Here is a 17,595-nt window from a genome sequence, read left to right as displayed (position 1 = left end):
GTGTGAGGCCTGGGTGTACATGTACATGCATTGTAAATGTCACAGAATATGAAGGCCACCAAACAATAAAGACCAAAAGAGGCAAGTTACTGCTACCACATGCTGATTTATATATTTGCAGTATTTTGTTATGTGATTTAATAATTAATCAGGCATACTTGAAGTTCATTCTCCTGACAAAAATGTACTTATGTAAGTTTAATGCTAGACATAGTTATGTGCAGCATGGATGATATTCTTGCAGAAAGGCAAGGTTTTTTCCTCGTGTGTGGAGGTGTGCGTGTATGGGAGGGGGAGGTTGTACATGTACAGCTGTACGAGTCAAATTGTAATATTTAGGTTATTAATAGCGTTTACTATATCATGTAGAATTCAACTTGAGGAATTTAGAGATTTGCATCCACTAAGCATGCATCTTGCAAGACTAGTTCACATTTGATATGAAGAAACACTTGAAATATTTTTTTTGAAAATTTCAAACACCATAAATCAACCATAAATCAACAATCATAATACAGGTAATTTTTTTTAGCCGATTTCATTTAATACAATTCTTTGAAACATGTAGGAGTTGAAACATACATGTAGTAAACAATGTCCTGTTCTGACTCTGTTGTGAATGGTAAAGCCTTATATTATATATTGCTGAAAGTAGGAAGCAATTGGTTGGAGCCATCTTGTGACTTAAATATGAGAACATGCAATGTTTAATACATGTATTGTTATTTTATACTGCATGTTAATAAATTACCTGACATCAAAATGATGCGTGTCCTTAAAACACAGCATTGTTAAGTGACGTTCTCACACGTCTAAAAAAACGCTGGTGTTAAAACTGTTTGTTTTTTTTTGTGCAAATATTAGATAATCTGCTGAATTGACTGCTCGCGTTCTCACTTAGTAAAACATCAGTGTTTTGCACCCTCAACGAATCATAACATGGAAAGGTCAATAAACAAATGGAAAGGTCAGTCGACAAAATGGCGTCCCCTCTGGTAAATGCATTTGTTTTTTCGTGTGTGTTTATGCTTGAGAAGTAGACAACGACGAACGATTATCAAGATTTCGAGAGAAATTGGCAACTTGTTAAGTCGAGAAAGACTGAGAAATGATTGGTTCATGTTTACGCTATTCACGTGTACTGTATGAATAACGCAACAATAGACAGAGCAACCCGGGCGATTTGAACTTGACAACGGGGATATACAGATATCAGTAATCTTGTTTCTTCATCTGACCAGTTTGACGTGTAACCATCTTGTGTAATGACAAGCAAAAATAAGTCGGCGATAGAGGGCATTTGGCAGTCTTATTGTGCTCACATGGCACATTGCGTTGTGCAAGAGCCGGTGAGGCAATGGCGTTTAGGATCTGGTCTACCTCTTTTACGAGGGTGTCAAAAACGCAGACGTTGTGACAATGGCTTATTTCGTCCAGTGACAATGGCTTATTTCGTCCAATGAGAACTCCACCTTAGTTAGTTTATGATAAATCATAATCTGATAATTTGAAATATCAAACAACATTAAAAAATATGTGTTCTCATTCATATTGCATCTTTAAGTTACATTAATGTGAAAAAAAAAATGATTTTCTGTTGGGTTTCTTAATACTGACAAATCTGTTTAATGTTTATAGTTTTATTTATGGTATTTCACAGTGGGTACCACTGCAGTGACTATTATGTATAACCTTCCATGCTTAGTTATGTAATAAATTATGTACTTCAGTTCAAATGACAGAGCTTCTTTGTCTGTTTGAATAATACTAAAGCACTTGCCCTAGGCAAGTAAAAAATAACCTTTGAATTAATGTAGAGCTCTACACAGAGCAGATGCTGACATACTCGTTAAACATAGCGGGATGTTTATTCACTTATTTGTAAAGATACACTGAGAAATGAGTTTTAATTTCTTTTAAATTTTACATAATGGTTTGTTTTGTGTTTTTTATTTTATTTGATAGTTTGACTCTGATGAGATCATAATAGCGATTTGGAATGAGTATAGCAGAAAAGTGTCCAAATTTCTAATATAACGACTGCATAAATCACTGCACACCCAATGATTTTATTAAAACTAATCATTTAATTTTCAGCATGCAAAAGGGAATGAATTCAAGAGCATTCAGTTGGTGAGATTTAATAATTGAATGAGTAAAAAGGTGGTATGTGACTCCCTGAGGAAGTTGCAACTGAATTTTTATACTATACTTCCATGTGATCAAGACCCAATATAGACATAATGTAAACACTGAAACACTAGTCACCAATAAAGAAACAAAAGACAAACACTACATTTCTGTATGCTGTCTTGGCAAGCCTAGACCAAGAGATTTAACAACTGTTTAAGAGGGGTCAATAATTGACCTCTTTTGTGCAATAAATACTTACCTCATGGATACAATAAACTCTGAATCCAACGTATATACCCATCCTAACAACTGCACGAACTGCAGCATTCATACCTGTAAAGGAGTCAAACAAAACTATAAGTATATGACAGGATTTGTTACAGATATATACATTTCAAGAAAAATAAGATTTGTAACTTTATAAATAACAATATTTTACTTGTTTCATATTCATATTTATTACTTTCAGCCAAAAATGAATTTGTAATTTCATTACGGTGTAATAAAACTGTATTATTATTATTATTATTATACAATGTATTATGCTTGTCTTTTACTTGTGACTTGAGAGGGAAATATCATTTCAATGCTAAGTTTAAATAATATACAAGGAATTCATGCATTTTGCATTGTTGGGCATGTAGGCAATTACATGACATGTATATTTGAAGTCTTAAAACCTCTAAGAAGATGTACAAGTAAAAAATTTATAAAATAAAAGCCTGGTCATGTTATTGGCCATTTGGGGGAGAGGGTTCATACATGTAGTAAGTTAGTAATTACAACTACTAGTAGTGCGACAATGACCATGTTGAAGATGAACAACATTTTGTCACAAATTGTCCTCATTACAATGAAATAAGATTAAAACTTTACATTGTAGCTAATAAACGTATACCAAATTTTGACAAATTTAGTAATGAAAATAAATTCATATCATTACTAAGTGACGAGAAAATGTCTATTCCTTTAGCGCAATATTTAAAAAACTGTTTTAATACAAGACAGCAGCACCTACATAAACTAAGCCAGTAATACATTCCTTGTATTCAAATTATTATCTTTTTTTTTTTTTTTTTATGCCTTTTTGTTCCCTTACTTTTTATGTGGTTATTTTTCTTTTACTAATATCTGATTTGTAACCCTTTTCATCCCCTCCGGGGGATGTTGTGTGTTAATAAATAAATAAAAAAGTAGCCATTCACACCAGGGTTGTTATATTGCCACTGTTTTGGTAGCTATTACTGGCCACAAATAGTTACCCACCAATATGATCTGAAACTATGCATATCAACAGAGCTATTTTAGTCTGACGAGGTACTCAAATGAAATAATTAAAACAAATAATTCTATAAATAAAACTATTTTTGTTTATCTTGCAAATTCTTCGTTGCCAGTGCCAAGAAACTACTGTAAAGGGGGTAATTATTCACTGGGTTTTAATTTAGCTTATTTCCCTGACTGGAAAAATGCACTAAATTAAAACACAGTGAATATGTACAATTTAGCATAGAACACATTATCTAAATGACGAAACCGTGAATTTAAAACCCACTGAATATGCCTGAAATGGTAAATCAGTGAAATTTAAACCCAGTGAAAATTAGTCATTTTACAGTATAATAATATAAGGCTATTGAGCTAGACTAGTGTTTGTATATCAGGGATCTCAAGTAAATCATTATTCCAGTTACCAGAGGCCAGTAAAATGAATGTCAGAAGCTGTACATGATACTGGTAATGTGCAAGTAATTATGGAATGAACAGTATCACTAAAATCAGAAATGTAGCTGTCTCCTCATAACCAGCATATCTTTTATCTTATAAATCCAGAGCAATTCTAAAAATAAATCTTTTGAACTCTAAACTAGATATTTCAGTAGCACACATAATGGAATGTTGCCATGGTAATGACCAGCACTGGACTTTGTAATGAAGCATCCAGGTAATAAGTTGGAAATTACCAACAGAAAGGTCACCAAATTTTTTAAATAATTAAAGAGGCAATATGGATGACTACAAGCATGTTCAAATAATTTTTATAGATTATCTTTGTTTGATATGCATGATTGATCAAAATGTTTTGACAGCCAAAAGAAAATAAATGTGCACCACAGATATTAGATATATTTGTGGTGCATATGTGTGGCTAATTTGAAGCATGTATACAGTTTTTTTTTATTCCGTCCATTCAATACTGCTTAGTTTCCTGCTCTCCTAGGGATTTTTTTTAAACAAGGGAACAGGGGCGCAGTGCCCTCATGCCATGGCCATGTGCCCCCTTATCCTGGGGAGCAGATCCTCTGGCAACCACAAAATTCTGATTGACCAGGGATCACATGTGGCCACAAGTTTTCAACTGTGACCTGTCTGATAGTAATTTTGGCTCCAAGGAAGCCATAATTAACTTAAAATTATCAAAAACTCCACACCCTGGTAGGGAGAACGCCGCTGAGTTGCAGTGCTCCCTCTTGCATTTTTTTTCTAGAAAAATCCCTGCTAAAATGTAACACAATATTTTTAGATTTATCATACCATATTGTTAGTATTAATATTCAAGTTATCTATATCATAGTACTTCAATTTATGCATGTTTCATTAACGTTGTTCTTTCTATTATTGACCTCAAGTATGCAATTAGAAATTGCATACACTCCTGACAAGTACTTAGAGAAAATCAAGATGTTATGTTATTTTTCAATATTTTCTAGTAGTTTGTCATTTCAACAAAATATGATATAACAAGCATTTACTTCATATTAGAGTTTTCCCTCAAGTTGGTATTTTTAGCCACCATTTTTAAGCATAATGTTATGGTAAAACACCCTGATTTCACTAATTCAAGATGTCGCTAATTTAAAATGAAGTATATTCTCACAATGATATTGTTGATAGCTCAATCAAGATTCTGTTAATTCTTGCATTGAGTCGAATTTGCAAAAATTGCATGTTGCTTTTTCAACGTGTTTTACAGTATTCAGAAGATATCTATAAATAAAATGGCACCTGGTTTTGACGGATGTTAGACAAAAGTGCTAAATCAGATAAACATTCATCAGACTAGAATAATGTAAATGAAATGTACCAGTTACATACTGGATATAGTATTCCAAGAGGATGTTCAAACACAAAAATAATAAATTTTTCATAATATTAGTGTAAATTGGTAATTAATTTTTATGTGTCAGTTTTAAGGAATTTTTATGATATACAGAAATGTCTGACCGAGTCTATTCACCAAGTGTTCAAACCCTGGTGTTGGTGGTACAAACATATTTCAAAATAAATCAGTTATTTGGGTGAGTGAGTTGTTAAACTCATTGTTATCTGCAGTACTGCAATGGTGCATGTACAGTCTGTACATAGTTTTTTTTATTGTTGCTAAGGGTGATTTGTTAGTCATAAGACTAACTTTAAATATGCACAAAATGGCAGCCAGGCATCCAGTATCAGCGATGCATCAAAATGAGTTACCCCACAACAGTTTCTGGATTTTACAACAAACATTTTATATTGAACCAAGATCATTTGTTTTAAAATACTGTAAAATACTTCATTTTAGCTGGAATTAATTTTCGCTGAAAAGACTTTGAGTGTTTTGTATGGAAAAATGATTTTTGACAAGTTGAATGTAAAATATAGGAAAAAAAGGTATATTTGCTGGATTTTATTTTCACTGAATCATTCCTTTAGTGAAAATTAATTCCAAGTGAAAATAAATTAAAAGTATTTTACAGTAATTTAGCATGGAGTGTACCTAGTTTTATAAACAAGAATGCAAAGAAGGGCAGGTACGTGTAAACATTGAATTAAAAAATGATCATGTGTTCTATATAGCGAGCACATATTGGTCTGCTCGATATTTGTCATACTCCATTATTTATTATGAAGAACAGGTTGAAAGCAACCAACATACATTCAAAGATTTTTATAAAGTGCTGTATCTTTTACTCCCTAGACGTACAAGTTCTAAAACTTAGAGTCTGATATAAATACGAGTGTGAGTCAAAATATGTCACCACAGCAATGAGCGTACTATTACTTTTTTTTTCTGGTTACAATCTTACTAATAACTAATGTCATGCAAGAAAGCAATATACAGGATTATTTATATTTCATCTTAAGTATTGTGCTGACCTAAGCACCTTTGCCTAACAAACTTGGTATGAATTTACAAATTCTGGCAACATGCCAAAGTGAGCTATACCAACCAAAGCTTGACACCACACTGACTTGGCTCATATATTACGCATTTTGATCATCACCTAGATCTAGGATAATTATTTAATTTAAATGGAGAAATCTATCTGTTCCACCTGATGTGATGTTGTAGGAGACTGGCTCGGAATTTTTGCTGTATTTTCCTCGGGAAAACCATGGCAGTTATTCCGCATATAACCATACATGTATTAACCAAAAGCTCTCTTTGAATGACAAGATAATTTTTTTCAATCCTTCACTAAATAAAAAAGGAAAAATTTATTCAATATTTTTTGGTCAAGACCTTAACCATGCATTGGAAAGTTGTCAATTTGGTCCAAAACTAGCAAAGAAATTGAAGAATGTTTTGGTGAAAAAAATAATGGTGTTCATTGTGTCTTTTGTTTTGATTTTGTCAAGATGACGTTAAAAAAGAATGAGCAAAACATATTAAAGTCCCAGTTACATTTCAAATACATTATAATCAATGATCAACATAGACCAAGATCAGCGGACATAATTAAAACAGATGAATGTCAGAGCTGGAATTATTTAATTATTACTTTCCTGCATCTCAAAAATACCCCCCAAAATTCTGTTTTCATAAACACTGTAGACAATCACACAAAATGTCATAAAAACGAAAAATAAAAAAACAGCCAAATTCAAGAAGCACCACCACACCATATTTTGTGAAAATCCCAGGAACAGATCCTTTTTTTCCGGTATAATCTACTTTCACTTGTACAACTGTATGTATATTAATGACCCTTCAGGGTCACTGACCTTCAAAAACAGGCAATGGTGCATGACCAGTGTTGAACTATCAAATATCCACAAAGAACGAACTAAGTTGGAATAAAATAACCGAAAAATATATCATGTACTATGCACAAGCTTAAATTCTCGATAAAACAAACTTTTAAAAAATATAATAAAAGTAAGATTGTTAAAAAAAGTCCAGGTTGTCAGTTTTTGTCGTTCTGACAAGTAACTGCCATTGTCCAATGTCGGTGAACTTAGTGTTATATATTATATAGCACAACGTTGTTTAATATTTCCTCAACACAGCTAATAAATAGTTTAGTCTAATATATTTGAGCAATAAGAAGATGAGCTTATACGCAGATATTTTAAAAAGACTTTAAATGTGCAAAATCACCGCCAGACAGCACGGGCGATGACAGGAAAGCGACACAATTCAACATACAAGTGTGCAACTCAACATGAAAGTCGTGCATTCTCGTTAATTAGACTTGCTAATTAGCTGTTTCTACGCACCTTGCGAGTCGCCACCGCTCGTAAAGACAGCAATACAGCGTCCAGAACCGGGAGCTCCTTCCAAAATAGGGCCCATGTCGCTCGAAAAACGGTACACCGTATCACAGACATCGTTAGGCAGATTGTCCTGCGATTCTCGCCGGTTACCCATGGAATCTCGGCGACTTTGTTTCGTGTCTTGTGCCATCTGTTCTGAGCTGTGTTCTCTCTTTAGTCCACCGGTACTCATCAATTCCCCGATAAGCTTTACACAAAGGATATAAAATACCTAAAATAATTTATGCAGCAACAGGATCGTACTTAATCGATTTTTCGCGACTCGATACGCTGCCCCAGTGAGTTCAAAGGTTTGGGAATTTGCTATCCTCGTTCCAAGCAATATTTTACCAGGCTCGACGAAATACGTGTAAATTTAGGTTTGTCAATTAAATATGCTTAGATATTATATTAATATATAGAATAGCATACAAACAAATGTGTAATTATGGATTGAATGAAAAGAAGATATATTTTTAAAAACAACTTTGAGACGAGTTGGAACCTACTTCGTGTGCACGCTTGAACGATTGAGTCTAACAGCGCCACCAAGAGGTACATCGAACGACACTTTCGTTTTTCAAAACACATAAAAAATAAATGTCTCTGGCAACAATTGTTTAATAATAATACAGACAAGAGAACTGGTGATGGTTGCAGAACCATAACTGTCACAGCTCAAAGATTGTTATGTAATACAAGGGAATGTAAAGGGAAGTGTATTGTAGTGTTACCTCTGTGTAGTTTACAATATATCTGCATTAACCTTCACTGTGAAGGACAATATGGGAGTTTACTTAAATGACTGGTAAAAGCAAAGCTGGTCAAATTTTGCGAAATAGTAGTTAGAATTTCCAGATACGCAATCGACACATTGTCAAAATATGGATGATAAACAGCAAGTGATATTTCCAGAGAAATTGAAGCAAAGGAGTGGCCTATTAATCCATGAATCATACTCACACATATCCGTACATATCATCATGTCTTATTGTGTGTGGGCAAAGCTGTCATGCACACAATCGGAAAAATATGTTATTACTGTAAATAATTATGAACAATAAAAACTAAAATTTAGAAAAACTATGAACAATTAATAATGACAAGCAGCCGGTCGGCTGAGATAGCTCCGCTGTTAGCAGTGCACATTTCAATGAAAGAACAGAAGATATCATTAGAAAATGAACAATATGTATAGTATCAAAGCAATGGAACTTTCAACAAGAATTCACAAATATCACTTTTCACCAAAAATGACAAAAATAATCATCAAATTAGATAATTGAAGATATCACCACGAAATTAACAAATCTGAAAGAGGTCCACATGTAGTAGCTATATATGTAATATCAAAGCAATTCGACTTGTGGTTTTAACAAGAAGTTGAAATTATCACTTTTTACCAAAAGGGACAAAAATATTCACCAAAATTAGAGAATTAAAGATATCATTACAAAATGAACAAATCTAAGAGTGATCCACATGTAGTACCTATATATGTAATATTGAAGCAATTGGACTTACGGTTTTTAACAAGAAGTCGAAAATATCACTTTTTACCAAAAAAGACAACATATTCACCAAAATTAGAGAATTGAAGATATCATCATGAAATGGACAAATCTGAGGTACATATACACCAAGTATCAAAGCATTCAGGCTTGTAGTTTCCTAGAAGAAGTCGAAAAAGTAAAACATTGACACGGACGACGGACGACGACGGACAATCACTCATATGATAAGCTCCGCTCGACAAAGTCAACATCGGAGCTAAAAATATGTGATTTGCTGTACAGTTTCCAGAAAATTATTACAAGTCCCAGAAGTACATATGAGTCGTCAAAACGTACAGTTTGGTGACAGTTGGGAATGATACCAAGATTTAACAATTCCATGAGAACATCGCAATTTTAACACATGAAACGGATGTGCATTGGTCGATTTTTGTATAGTTTCAATAGGCATACAAGCACCTGTGTATATTTTGACAATAAACCCCTCATTCACATTGTGCAAATACAAACAAGACATTAAATCTTCTTGATAGTAACAAGTAAGTGTTGTATAAACCCGAATGAAAAGTCCGAAGTCATTACTCTGCCAATGACATTGAACTTTGCTCTTCCATAAAGCAGCAGTTTTCATCTTCAAATAATCAAAATAACCTTGATACCCTGACAAGCATGTCTATTGTTTCACAACGACTGTCCAAGGGATTTTCATCTTCTCAATTTCTCAAGAAAAACGTCCCAAGGTTGTTTTGTTTACTAGAAGGACATAACCTTTGGCAGCATTTCTTGTACTAATTTTCATTGCACAAACAAGTAGCAAATATTGTTACTGAAGCACAGAATTTGCATGAATTTTTCTCCCCGACCATTCATGCAAACTACAAACGAAGTCTTTTACCTCATCCATAGTTGTTGACACTTTGCAACCGCCTTGATGGACGTATTGTGACGTATTTTGACCCCGGACCTTGCATTCTGGCTACATTTACTGTCCTTCCATACCAGTTCAATTTCCTTTCATTATTACATCCAGATTTCATGATATATAATATTTAAAATCAACCTTTTTTCACAGTCACTTTAGTTTTCACTTTTCTAAAATTAGTTTACTGATCAACAGACTTTTCACTCCCATCATGCAATCTCCCATAGTACTTCCGCAGACACAGCGGCGATCGCCAACATATCTACAAATAGCCTCGCTCCCAGGAGCTGAGGAATAATATATGCGAATGATTTAGATAATAGCAAAAACGGTGATTCATAATTAGCACAACACATTATTTTATTGGTGTCAGTAAATGCATAAATGTTTTAAATTATTTTTCACACTACAATTTTTTTTCTCTGTGCCATTTCTTCATATTTTTCTTTGTTTAAGGCATGTCACTATGTTTTATTTTGTCGATGGTATTCATATTTTACTTTGTCCATGGCATTTCATATTTTACTTTTTCGATGGCATTTCATCATGTTTTACTTTGTCCATGGCATTTCATATTTTACTTTTTCGATGGCATTTCATCATGTTTTACTGTGTCTATGGCATTTCATATTTTACTTTTTCGATGGCATTTCATCATGTTTTACATGTTCGATGGCATTTCTTCATCTTTTACTTTGTCTATGACATTTCATCATGTTTTACTGTGTCTACGGCATTTCATATTTTCCTTTTTCGATGGCATTTCATCATGTTTTACTGTGTCTATGGCATTTCATATTTTACTTTTTCGATGGCATTTCATCATGTTTTACATGTTCGATGGCATTTCTTCATCTTTTACTTTGTCTATGACATTTCATCATGTTTTACTGTGTCTACGGCATTTCATATTTTCCTTTTTCGATGGCATTTCATCATGTTTTACTTTGTCGATGGCATTTCACCATGTTTTACTTTGTGGCTTTTCATCCCCGCCCATGGGCCCATGATACCTACATACAAGATATCAAAGCAATTGAGCTAGCAGTTTTTAAGGAGAAGTCAAAAATAACATTTATTTTTACCTAAGATGACAAATACCGTCATGAAATAAACAAATCTGACAGAGGTCCATACAGGGTGGATACCATATACCTTGTATCAAAGTAACCGGCATGGTGGTTTTTAAGAAGAAGTTTTATGAGTGGTCAACAGCTCTACAACTTCCAGACAAACTGCGCAGTTATGCACAATTTAAATCCTTACTCGGGCCGGAACTGCACGTGTGTCGTGTTAATAAGCTGAAATTATTCAAATTTGCACTGGCTCGATTATCTACCAAACTAGCAGTGGAGAAGGGTTCCATTTTAACCAAGTAATTCCGCTCCACTTAATACAGTGTGTATACTGTTATAAAACAGGTTGCCATATCATAGAAAGTGAATGTAAATTCTAACTATTATGTACACTGTGAACTGTATAGAATAGAAAAGATTACACGACGGTTCAAAACCTACCCAACTAAAGAAAAAAAACTGTGTTAATACACTATAATTTGTAAACATACATTTTCGAATCTGACAAATGTCTTGATTATTTTCGTCAATCATTCAAAACTTACTTATTTTTGGGGGATGCCATGATCCCAACCATTTGTAATAACGCCGCGCATCTGCGACATTTGTGTTGATAAACATTGATTTTCTCACAATTCAATGCGCCTTTTTTAATGAAATCATGAGTTTTGAACTGGACGCCACTTGCACTAATTACCACCGGTATTTCCTTGGACACTTTCTAATCACAAAAACAAAAATACTCAATTACAACCCGGTAATCTCTTTGTTTGTAGTCGTTGGTCTGCGCAACAGTCAAAGTCGCCATCTTTGTTAATATTAGTCCCATATCTCGCGCATGCGTGGCGCGACGTCCGCCGTCCTTTAAATAAATAAAAAATAACCCCTGTTATTAACAGTACATATAGATAGATCTTTAATTCGTACCGTAACGCCAATTCAATGGGAACAAAGTGAATGAAAATCATTATGTTTTTAGATTGGTGTGTTATCCATCCAAATCAAATTTACCAATTGAAACTTACAACATAAAAATGTTACAATCCAAACACTGATGTTGTGGTTTGAATGATTTTTTTTTAAATTTACAACACTAATCGTAAAAACGTAATTATTTGTGTTATATAAGTTATATCAAAAGAATTTCCGAGCAAAACAGAAAACATTTTAAAATATTAAGTACTAAAAAAAACATGTCTATTATTATACAGAGTTCGCCTTGTTTATTACATATAGTTATATGATACATTTATAAACATGGCCATCATTACATTATATTGTATAACATTGCTGCCGTTAGCATCGTACTCTTAACGTCCAGTCAAAGCTTTATACCCTAAGCCATTTACACATCAACGTATTTTTACAATCCCAGCCGTTTATGCCTTCCATTGTATTTAACTGATGAATAACATGTAGTCTGAATATACATGTTCAGTATTGTAAAATATTTTTTACATATTTTTATATACATATTTCAATATGTATTATATTTTTGCCAATATTATAATAAACGAACGAATGAATTATTTGTCGATTGATTGTTCGAATGAATAAATGAGTGGACCAGGCGTGATTCATATTTTATATTTGAACTTTACGTAAACGTGATTATTGCGTGAAAAACAAAAATACGCGAGATTTGACAGTATGAAATCTCTGCATATTTTGAATCAGTTTGTCTCATATGCAGAGAATCATTGAATCGGAAATAGTTGAAGATTAGTTCTTCTTTAAATTCATTTGATACATATGTATCCCCACTTTTTGAGAACAACTTTTTCTGGGTATGATAATCTTGTAACTAATGGACTAATGGTAGAGCTACTCCAGATGTTAGTTAACCATGAATTAATTTAGTGACAGAATATCCTTACAAGGATTTCCAATTCCAAGTGTTATTTTGTCTTAATAATATGTACTAATATTATTTTGCATAGATTATTTCGAATTGTTTCATAATATAACTACATAACACGCACAGAAGAGATGGCAACCTGCGCTGGATTTCCTCAATATTCATATCAACACTCATGGTCAACATGCAGCAAGGTCGTGCGATCGCACAGACAACATGCAAATTGTGATAACACTGGCTACATACATAAATGCGCCTTACCCGTGCGCTGCTTCGCGCTAGAGAAGGTAATTATTGAAATATTCACATTTATTGTGGGAGCTGCTGAGGGACAATACTTTTTTGTAACGTGCTCTACTCTCGCATTGTCTCGTCATCTTTTTTGTAACGTGCTCTACTCTCGCATTGTCTCGTCATGTTCACCATAACAGAAAGTCAGTCACATGCTGAGGCAGCAAATTAAATTCTGGTTTTTATAATTGTATTTAGAAGTACTTGTGTGCTCATATTACAACATTTTACATTTAAATTATAGAATTTTGACATTTTGAATAATTTTCATTTTCGTTATGAGCAGGATTAATAATTTCGAGGTTTACACCTGGAGACTATTAATACATTTTGTGAGCTTAACACAGGTCATTGATTACATCTTGTGGAACGCTTTATTTTTTTAAATTACTAGAATCTGACATTTATATAAAGTTACAAATGGTATAACAACTAGATTTCAATCCACATGGGTTTTTAAATAGGGGTGCAATATGTCACCGATTCGACAATAAATATCATATCGAAAACTGTGGTAGTTTAAAATACTGTTTGAATAAATTAAATGATTACTGTAAAAATTAGCATCTTTTTAAAATCCAAAAATTCAAAATGATAAAATATTGTTTGGAACAGCATTTAACCCATTGTATTAATTCATTTAGGGTGTCCCCACAATGACAGTAATAATAATACAAATGATGAAAACAATGGTAATGAATTTAGAACATACAGGTTATTTAAACAAATATTATCGATAATTGCTTGTCCGCACTCCTGGAAATAAAATTAAGAAGAAGGAAAATCCGTGAAATTTGCAAAAAATGGAAAACTAATCTATCAAATCATAAACCCTGTGATAATCAAAGCAAAACACTGCGGTTCCAAATCTTATTATCAGATTACACTTTCACGGCGATGAATATATTAATCTCCTTACGTCAGTCGTGTTTCTTAGGATTAACATAATATATCGCGGTCACGGGTAAATTACAATGATGACAAATTCATGACTATGTGGCTTAATTATTATACAAAGATCAATGTTTTTTGATTAATAATTTGTTTGTTTTTATTAATAGTTTGATACTTTTCGAGATATTTGGTATGATCGATGTAGTTCCGCGTGTGAAAGCATCACATCGTTTTGTAAAAATATATTGCGTCAATGATGTGCAACCAGCAGTGAATATATTCCACAATAAATGACAAATTTGTGATAACTAACTACGATATTACTTTTTATTATCAGATCTATCAAATTACCTTCACCACGAATGAACTGTATATTATTTTATCAGGCGCCATACTCGTATATCTGTCGATCATTCCGCTAGCAATGACACAGTTACCGTTTGAACTATCAGAGAATATAAGGAATATATCGCGCGTACTAAGGGGCACTCAGTTGTGGTTGCTTCCCCTGCTGTTCTGTCCCACACGGCATTCTGTAGCGCATGTAAATCCCGGGGATCACTAGTAGTAGCCTACCAACGGGTATACGAGGCACCCAATGCGTTTGTAACATTTGTTATAAAATAGGAAAGGGCCTTTTCAGATGGAAGCTGTTGGATAGCATAGATGGCTGCTTGTGATCAGCATCAGTTGCACGATGGCAAGTTGTTTAGAATCAGTGGCTGAGCTATTCGGAAGAGGTAAACTGGGCAGAATCGTTGGCTATATTATTGGATGGGTGTCTAGGGACAACATCGATGGATAGATGTAATGGTTGTCTATCAACAGTTGCTATGTAATTGAAAGGTTATGTTATTGGAAGGTGGTAAACACAAGTGGGCAACAAAGGTGATAAAGTACATAGTGTGTTGAACTGAAGTAATGTTATTGTCATTGGATTGATTAGCGGGGAGTCAATCATGTTTTAGATGGTGTGGGCAGGGTTAATTTATCATCTGCTTATTTGAACTGCTTTTTGATTTACTTTTAGAGATGGATTTGGCGGGAACGGCTGGTGCAGGTAACTCCAATTTCGAATTTCTGTTTATGAGCATTTGTCATTACAATTGTCCCCAGCTCTAGACTGTCAATAATATTAAAGCAAAGCTATAGATGTACAACAGATAACCAAATTTATACTTTTATACATCGGATCAACTATATACTGTGTTATCTTTTGCATAGCTTGGTAGATTGCCACCAATTAACTTATTGAGCTTTGTATTAAAACGTGGGTCTATGTCATGGGAATATGTTAATAATGTCTTTAATCAAAATTCATAATTAGTGAAATGAATGTATAAGTCGAAGACAATATATACATACCACATTAACAACAAATAATTGAATGGCAAACAAACATAAACGAATATGAAATTGCTAAAAAAATAAAATGTTTATATCGATCAATAATGTAATAATGAATCGCATGAAAGCAAATTTCCAGACGAATTCGTTCTGCTCCTAATACGTGTTAGGCGCCCTCTTTGGACTGAATGAAGTGTCACTCTTGTTTGGATGTTTTCTGGCCCATGACATACGTAACGTACAAGTACGAGGAATTGATGATTTAAGCTGTATCAAAGCTGAAAGTTATCATCAAGCGTCGCCTAGCAACGATGGCTTAAATATTGAATACGATTGTTAAGTGATTGTTATCAGTTTCTTTGTATTACTGCGACACAAGCTTCTAAATTGAAATCGTGGAAAGCGCCTCGCTGAGCTCTCCACTGCTAACGCTTTATTAGTATTATATAGAATTATTATTATGCAGTGGTTGATAAAGCAATAATATATTTGTCGAGCGATTATTATCACCACATTTCGTACTGAAGCCCTTTGATTATGACTGAGAAAGAAATATATATGCCGAGTGTCACATGTGAAGCAAGGTGTGCTAATTTTTTTCGAAACATGTGTCATGAATTTGTTTTCGCGTATCTGTTGACCGACTTAATTAGCTGATTATTAGCTGAATTGCTGTGTTTTTAGACTACTCATTCTGACAGTTTATATCCGTAGTTATTAATGTAGTGAACGATTAATCAAAAGATATGACGTATTCAGTACTTAGTGTGATTGGCTTTATGATTGAAGGTTACGCCCTAGAGTCTTTTTACTGCTTTGTAATTGGTTAGAGTTGTGAAAATGAATAAAGAGAGTTTGAGTTGGTCTTGGCGAATACTCCACGACAGACGCAGTAGAGAGAGAGTGCAGTTCTGGGCAGTCGAGAGTCCAGTCCAGGGGCGAGCCTTGAGGCAGTCCAGTCTTGGGCTAGTCTTGGGTCAGCCTTGCGAGAGTCTTGGGGATTTTTTCCCCAGGGCGCTGTGTCTTACAGAGTGCTCGACAGACCGACTAAGACGAGAGCTGAAACGTATTTTGTTGTGTGTGCCTTATTTGACTGTAAAGTTAAAGTGACTTTCCCGATCCCGTACCTCAAGGGGACGAGATAGAGAGACGAGACGAGTTTCCCCCCTGACAGTGTGGAGAACCCCGAGAGAAGAGGATTTACCCCTGATACATGTAACATCACTTCATGTATACCATATAGTCCATATATGTTTCTCCTACTGATTTGAATATCTTGTGTAGTGGATTGTACATTTCCTCTTACGACTTTTGTTTAAAGATTATTGGTAGAATATGTTATTTACAATTTATCAGTAGCACAGATAGAGGTCACTAACTCAGTATCCGTTCTTACACATAGACAAAAGACATGCAACAACCCACAAGAACACTATGTATACGTTTCACGTCACAAAAGTGTTATAACCGGAAATTTAAAATAAGTTCATTTGAAACCATTCATTTAAGAAATGTCGTGAACTCGCAACATATATTATTTACATTTTATTCAGTGGCACAGACAGAGGTCACTAACTCAGTATCCGTTCTTACACATAGACAAAAGACATGCAACAACCCACAAGAACACTATATGTATATGTTTCACTTTACAAAAGTGTTATAACAGGAAATATAAAATAAGTTCATTTGGAACCATTCATTTAAGAAATGTCGTGAACTTGCAACACAAGGTGCCGGCCTTTAATACATAGAATATTAGTCGGATCCGTATCGGGTGGTTGTTCCATGCAGTATTTCCATATTCACACATGATGCATGTGTCAACGCTAAATCACAGTCACTCTCCTAGTAGACTCTCCCAGTAGAGTGACTGTGGCTAAATGTAAAACCAGAAGCTTTTCTCTACTCTTGCATTAATTATCAGTGACATGTATGTTCATAGTTAAGCCTTTATTTATTGTGACATATTACCTTGACCAAAAAAGAATATAAGTGACATTAGTGCAAACAATGCAACTTACGTACAGGGTAACCATTACT

The 17,595-nt window shown here is 34.0% G+C and overlaps 1 protein-coding gene across 2 annotated transcripts in view; it reads right to left on the bottom strand.

Annotated features, from left to right (window-relative positions):
* Positions 1-7,945, bottom strand: part of LOC100375042 (ATP-dependent 6-phosphofructokinase, muscle type-like) — a 59,593-nt gene extending 51,648 nt beyond the window's left edge. For both annotated transcript variants that reach the window (XM_085507891.1, XM_085507892.1), the window contains exons 1-2: positions 7,615-7,945; positions 2,393-2,466 (exon numbers count right to left, since the gene is read on the bottom strand). In XM_085507891.1, the coding sequence (XP_085364017.1) occupies positions 2,393-2,466; positions 7,615-7,843 (303 nt within the window). In that variant the 5' untranslated portion in view covers positions 7,844-7,945. The remainder of the gene's footprint in view (positions 1-2,392; positions 2,467-7,614) is intronic.
* Positions 7,946-17,595: the final 9,650 nt, after the last annotated feature.

Source organism: Saccoglossus kowalevskii, chromosome 14 (assembly GCF_978046115.1).
Source record: "Saccoglossus kowalevskii chromosome 14, keSacKowa6.1, whole genome shotgun sequence".
In the NCBI taxonomy this organism is placed as follows: Eukaryota; Metazoa; Hemichordata; class Enteropneusta; family Harrimaniidae; genus Saccoglossus; species Saccoglossus kowalevskii.
The sequence above is the reverse complement of the archived record's forward strand: the minus strand, read 5'-3'. Positions and strand labels throughout refer to the sequence as shown.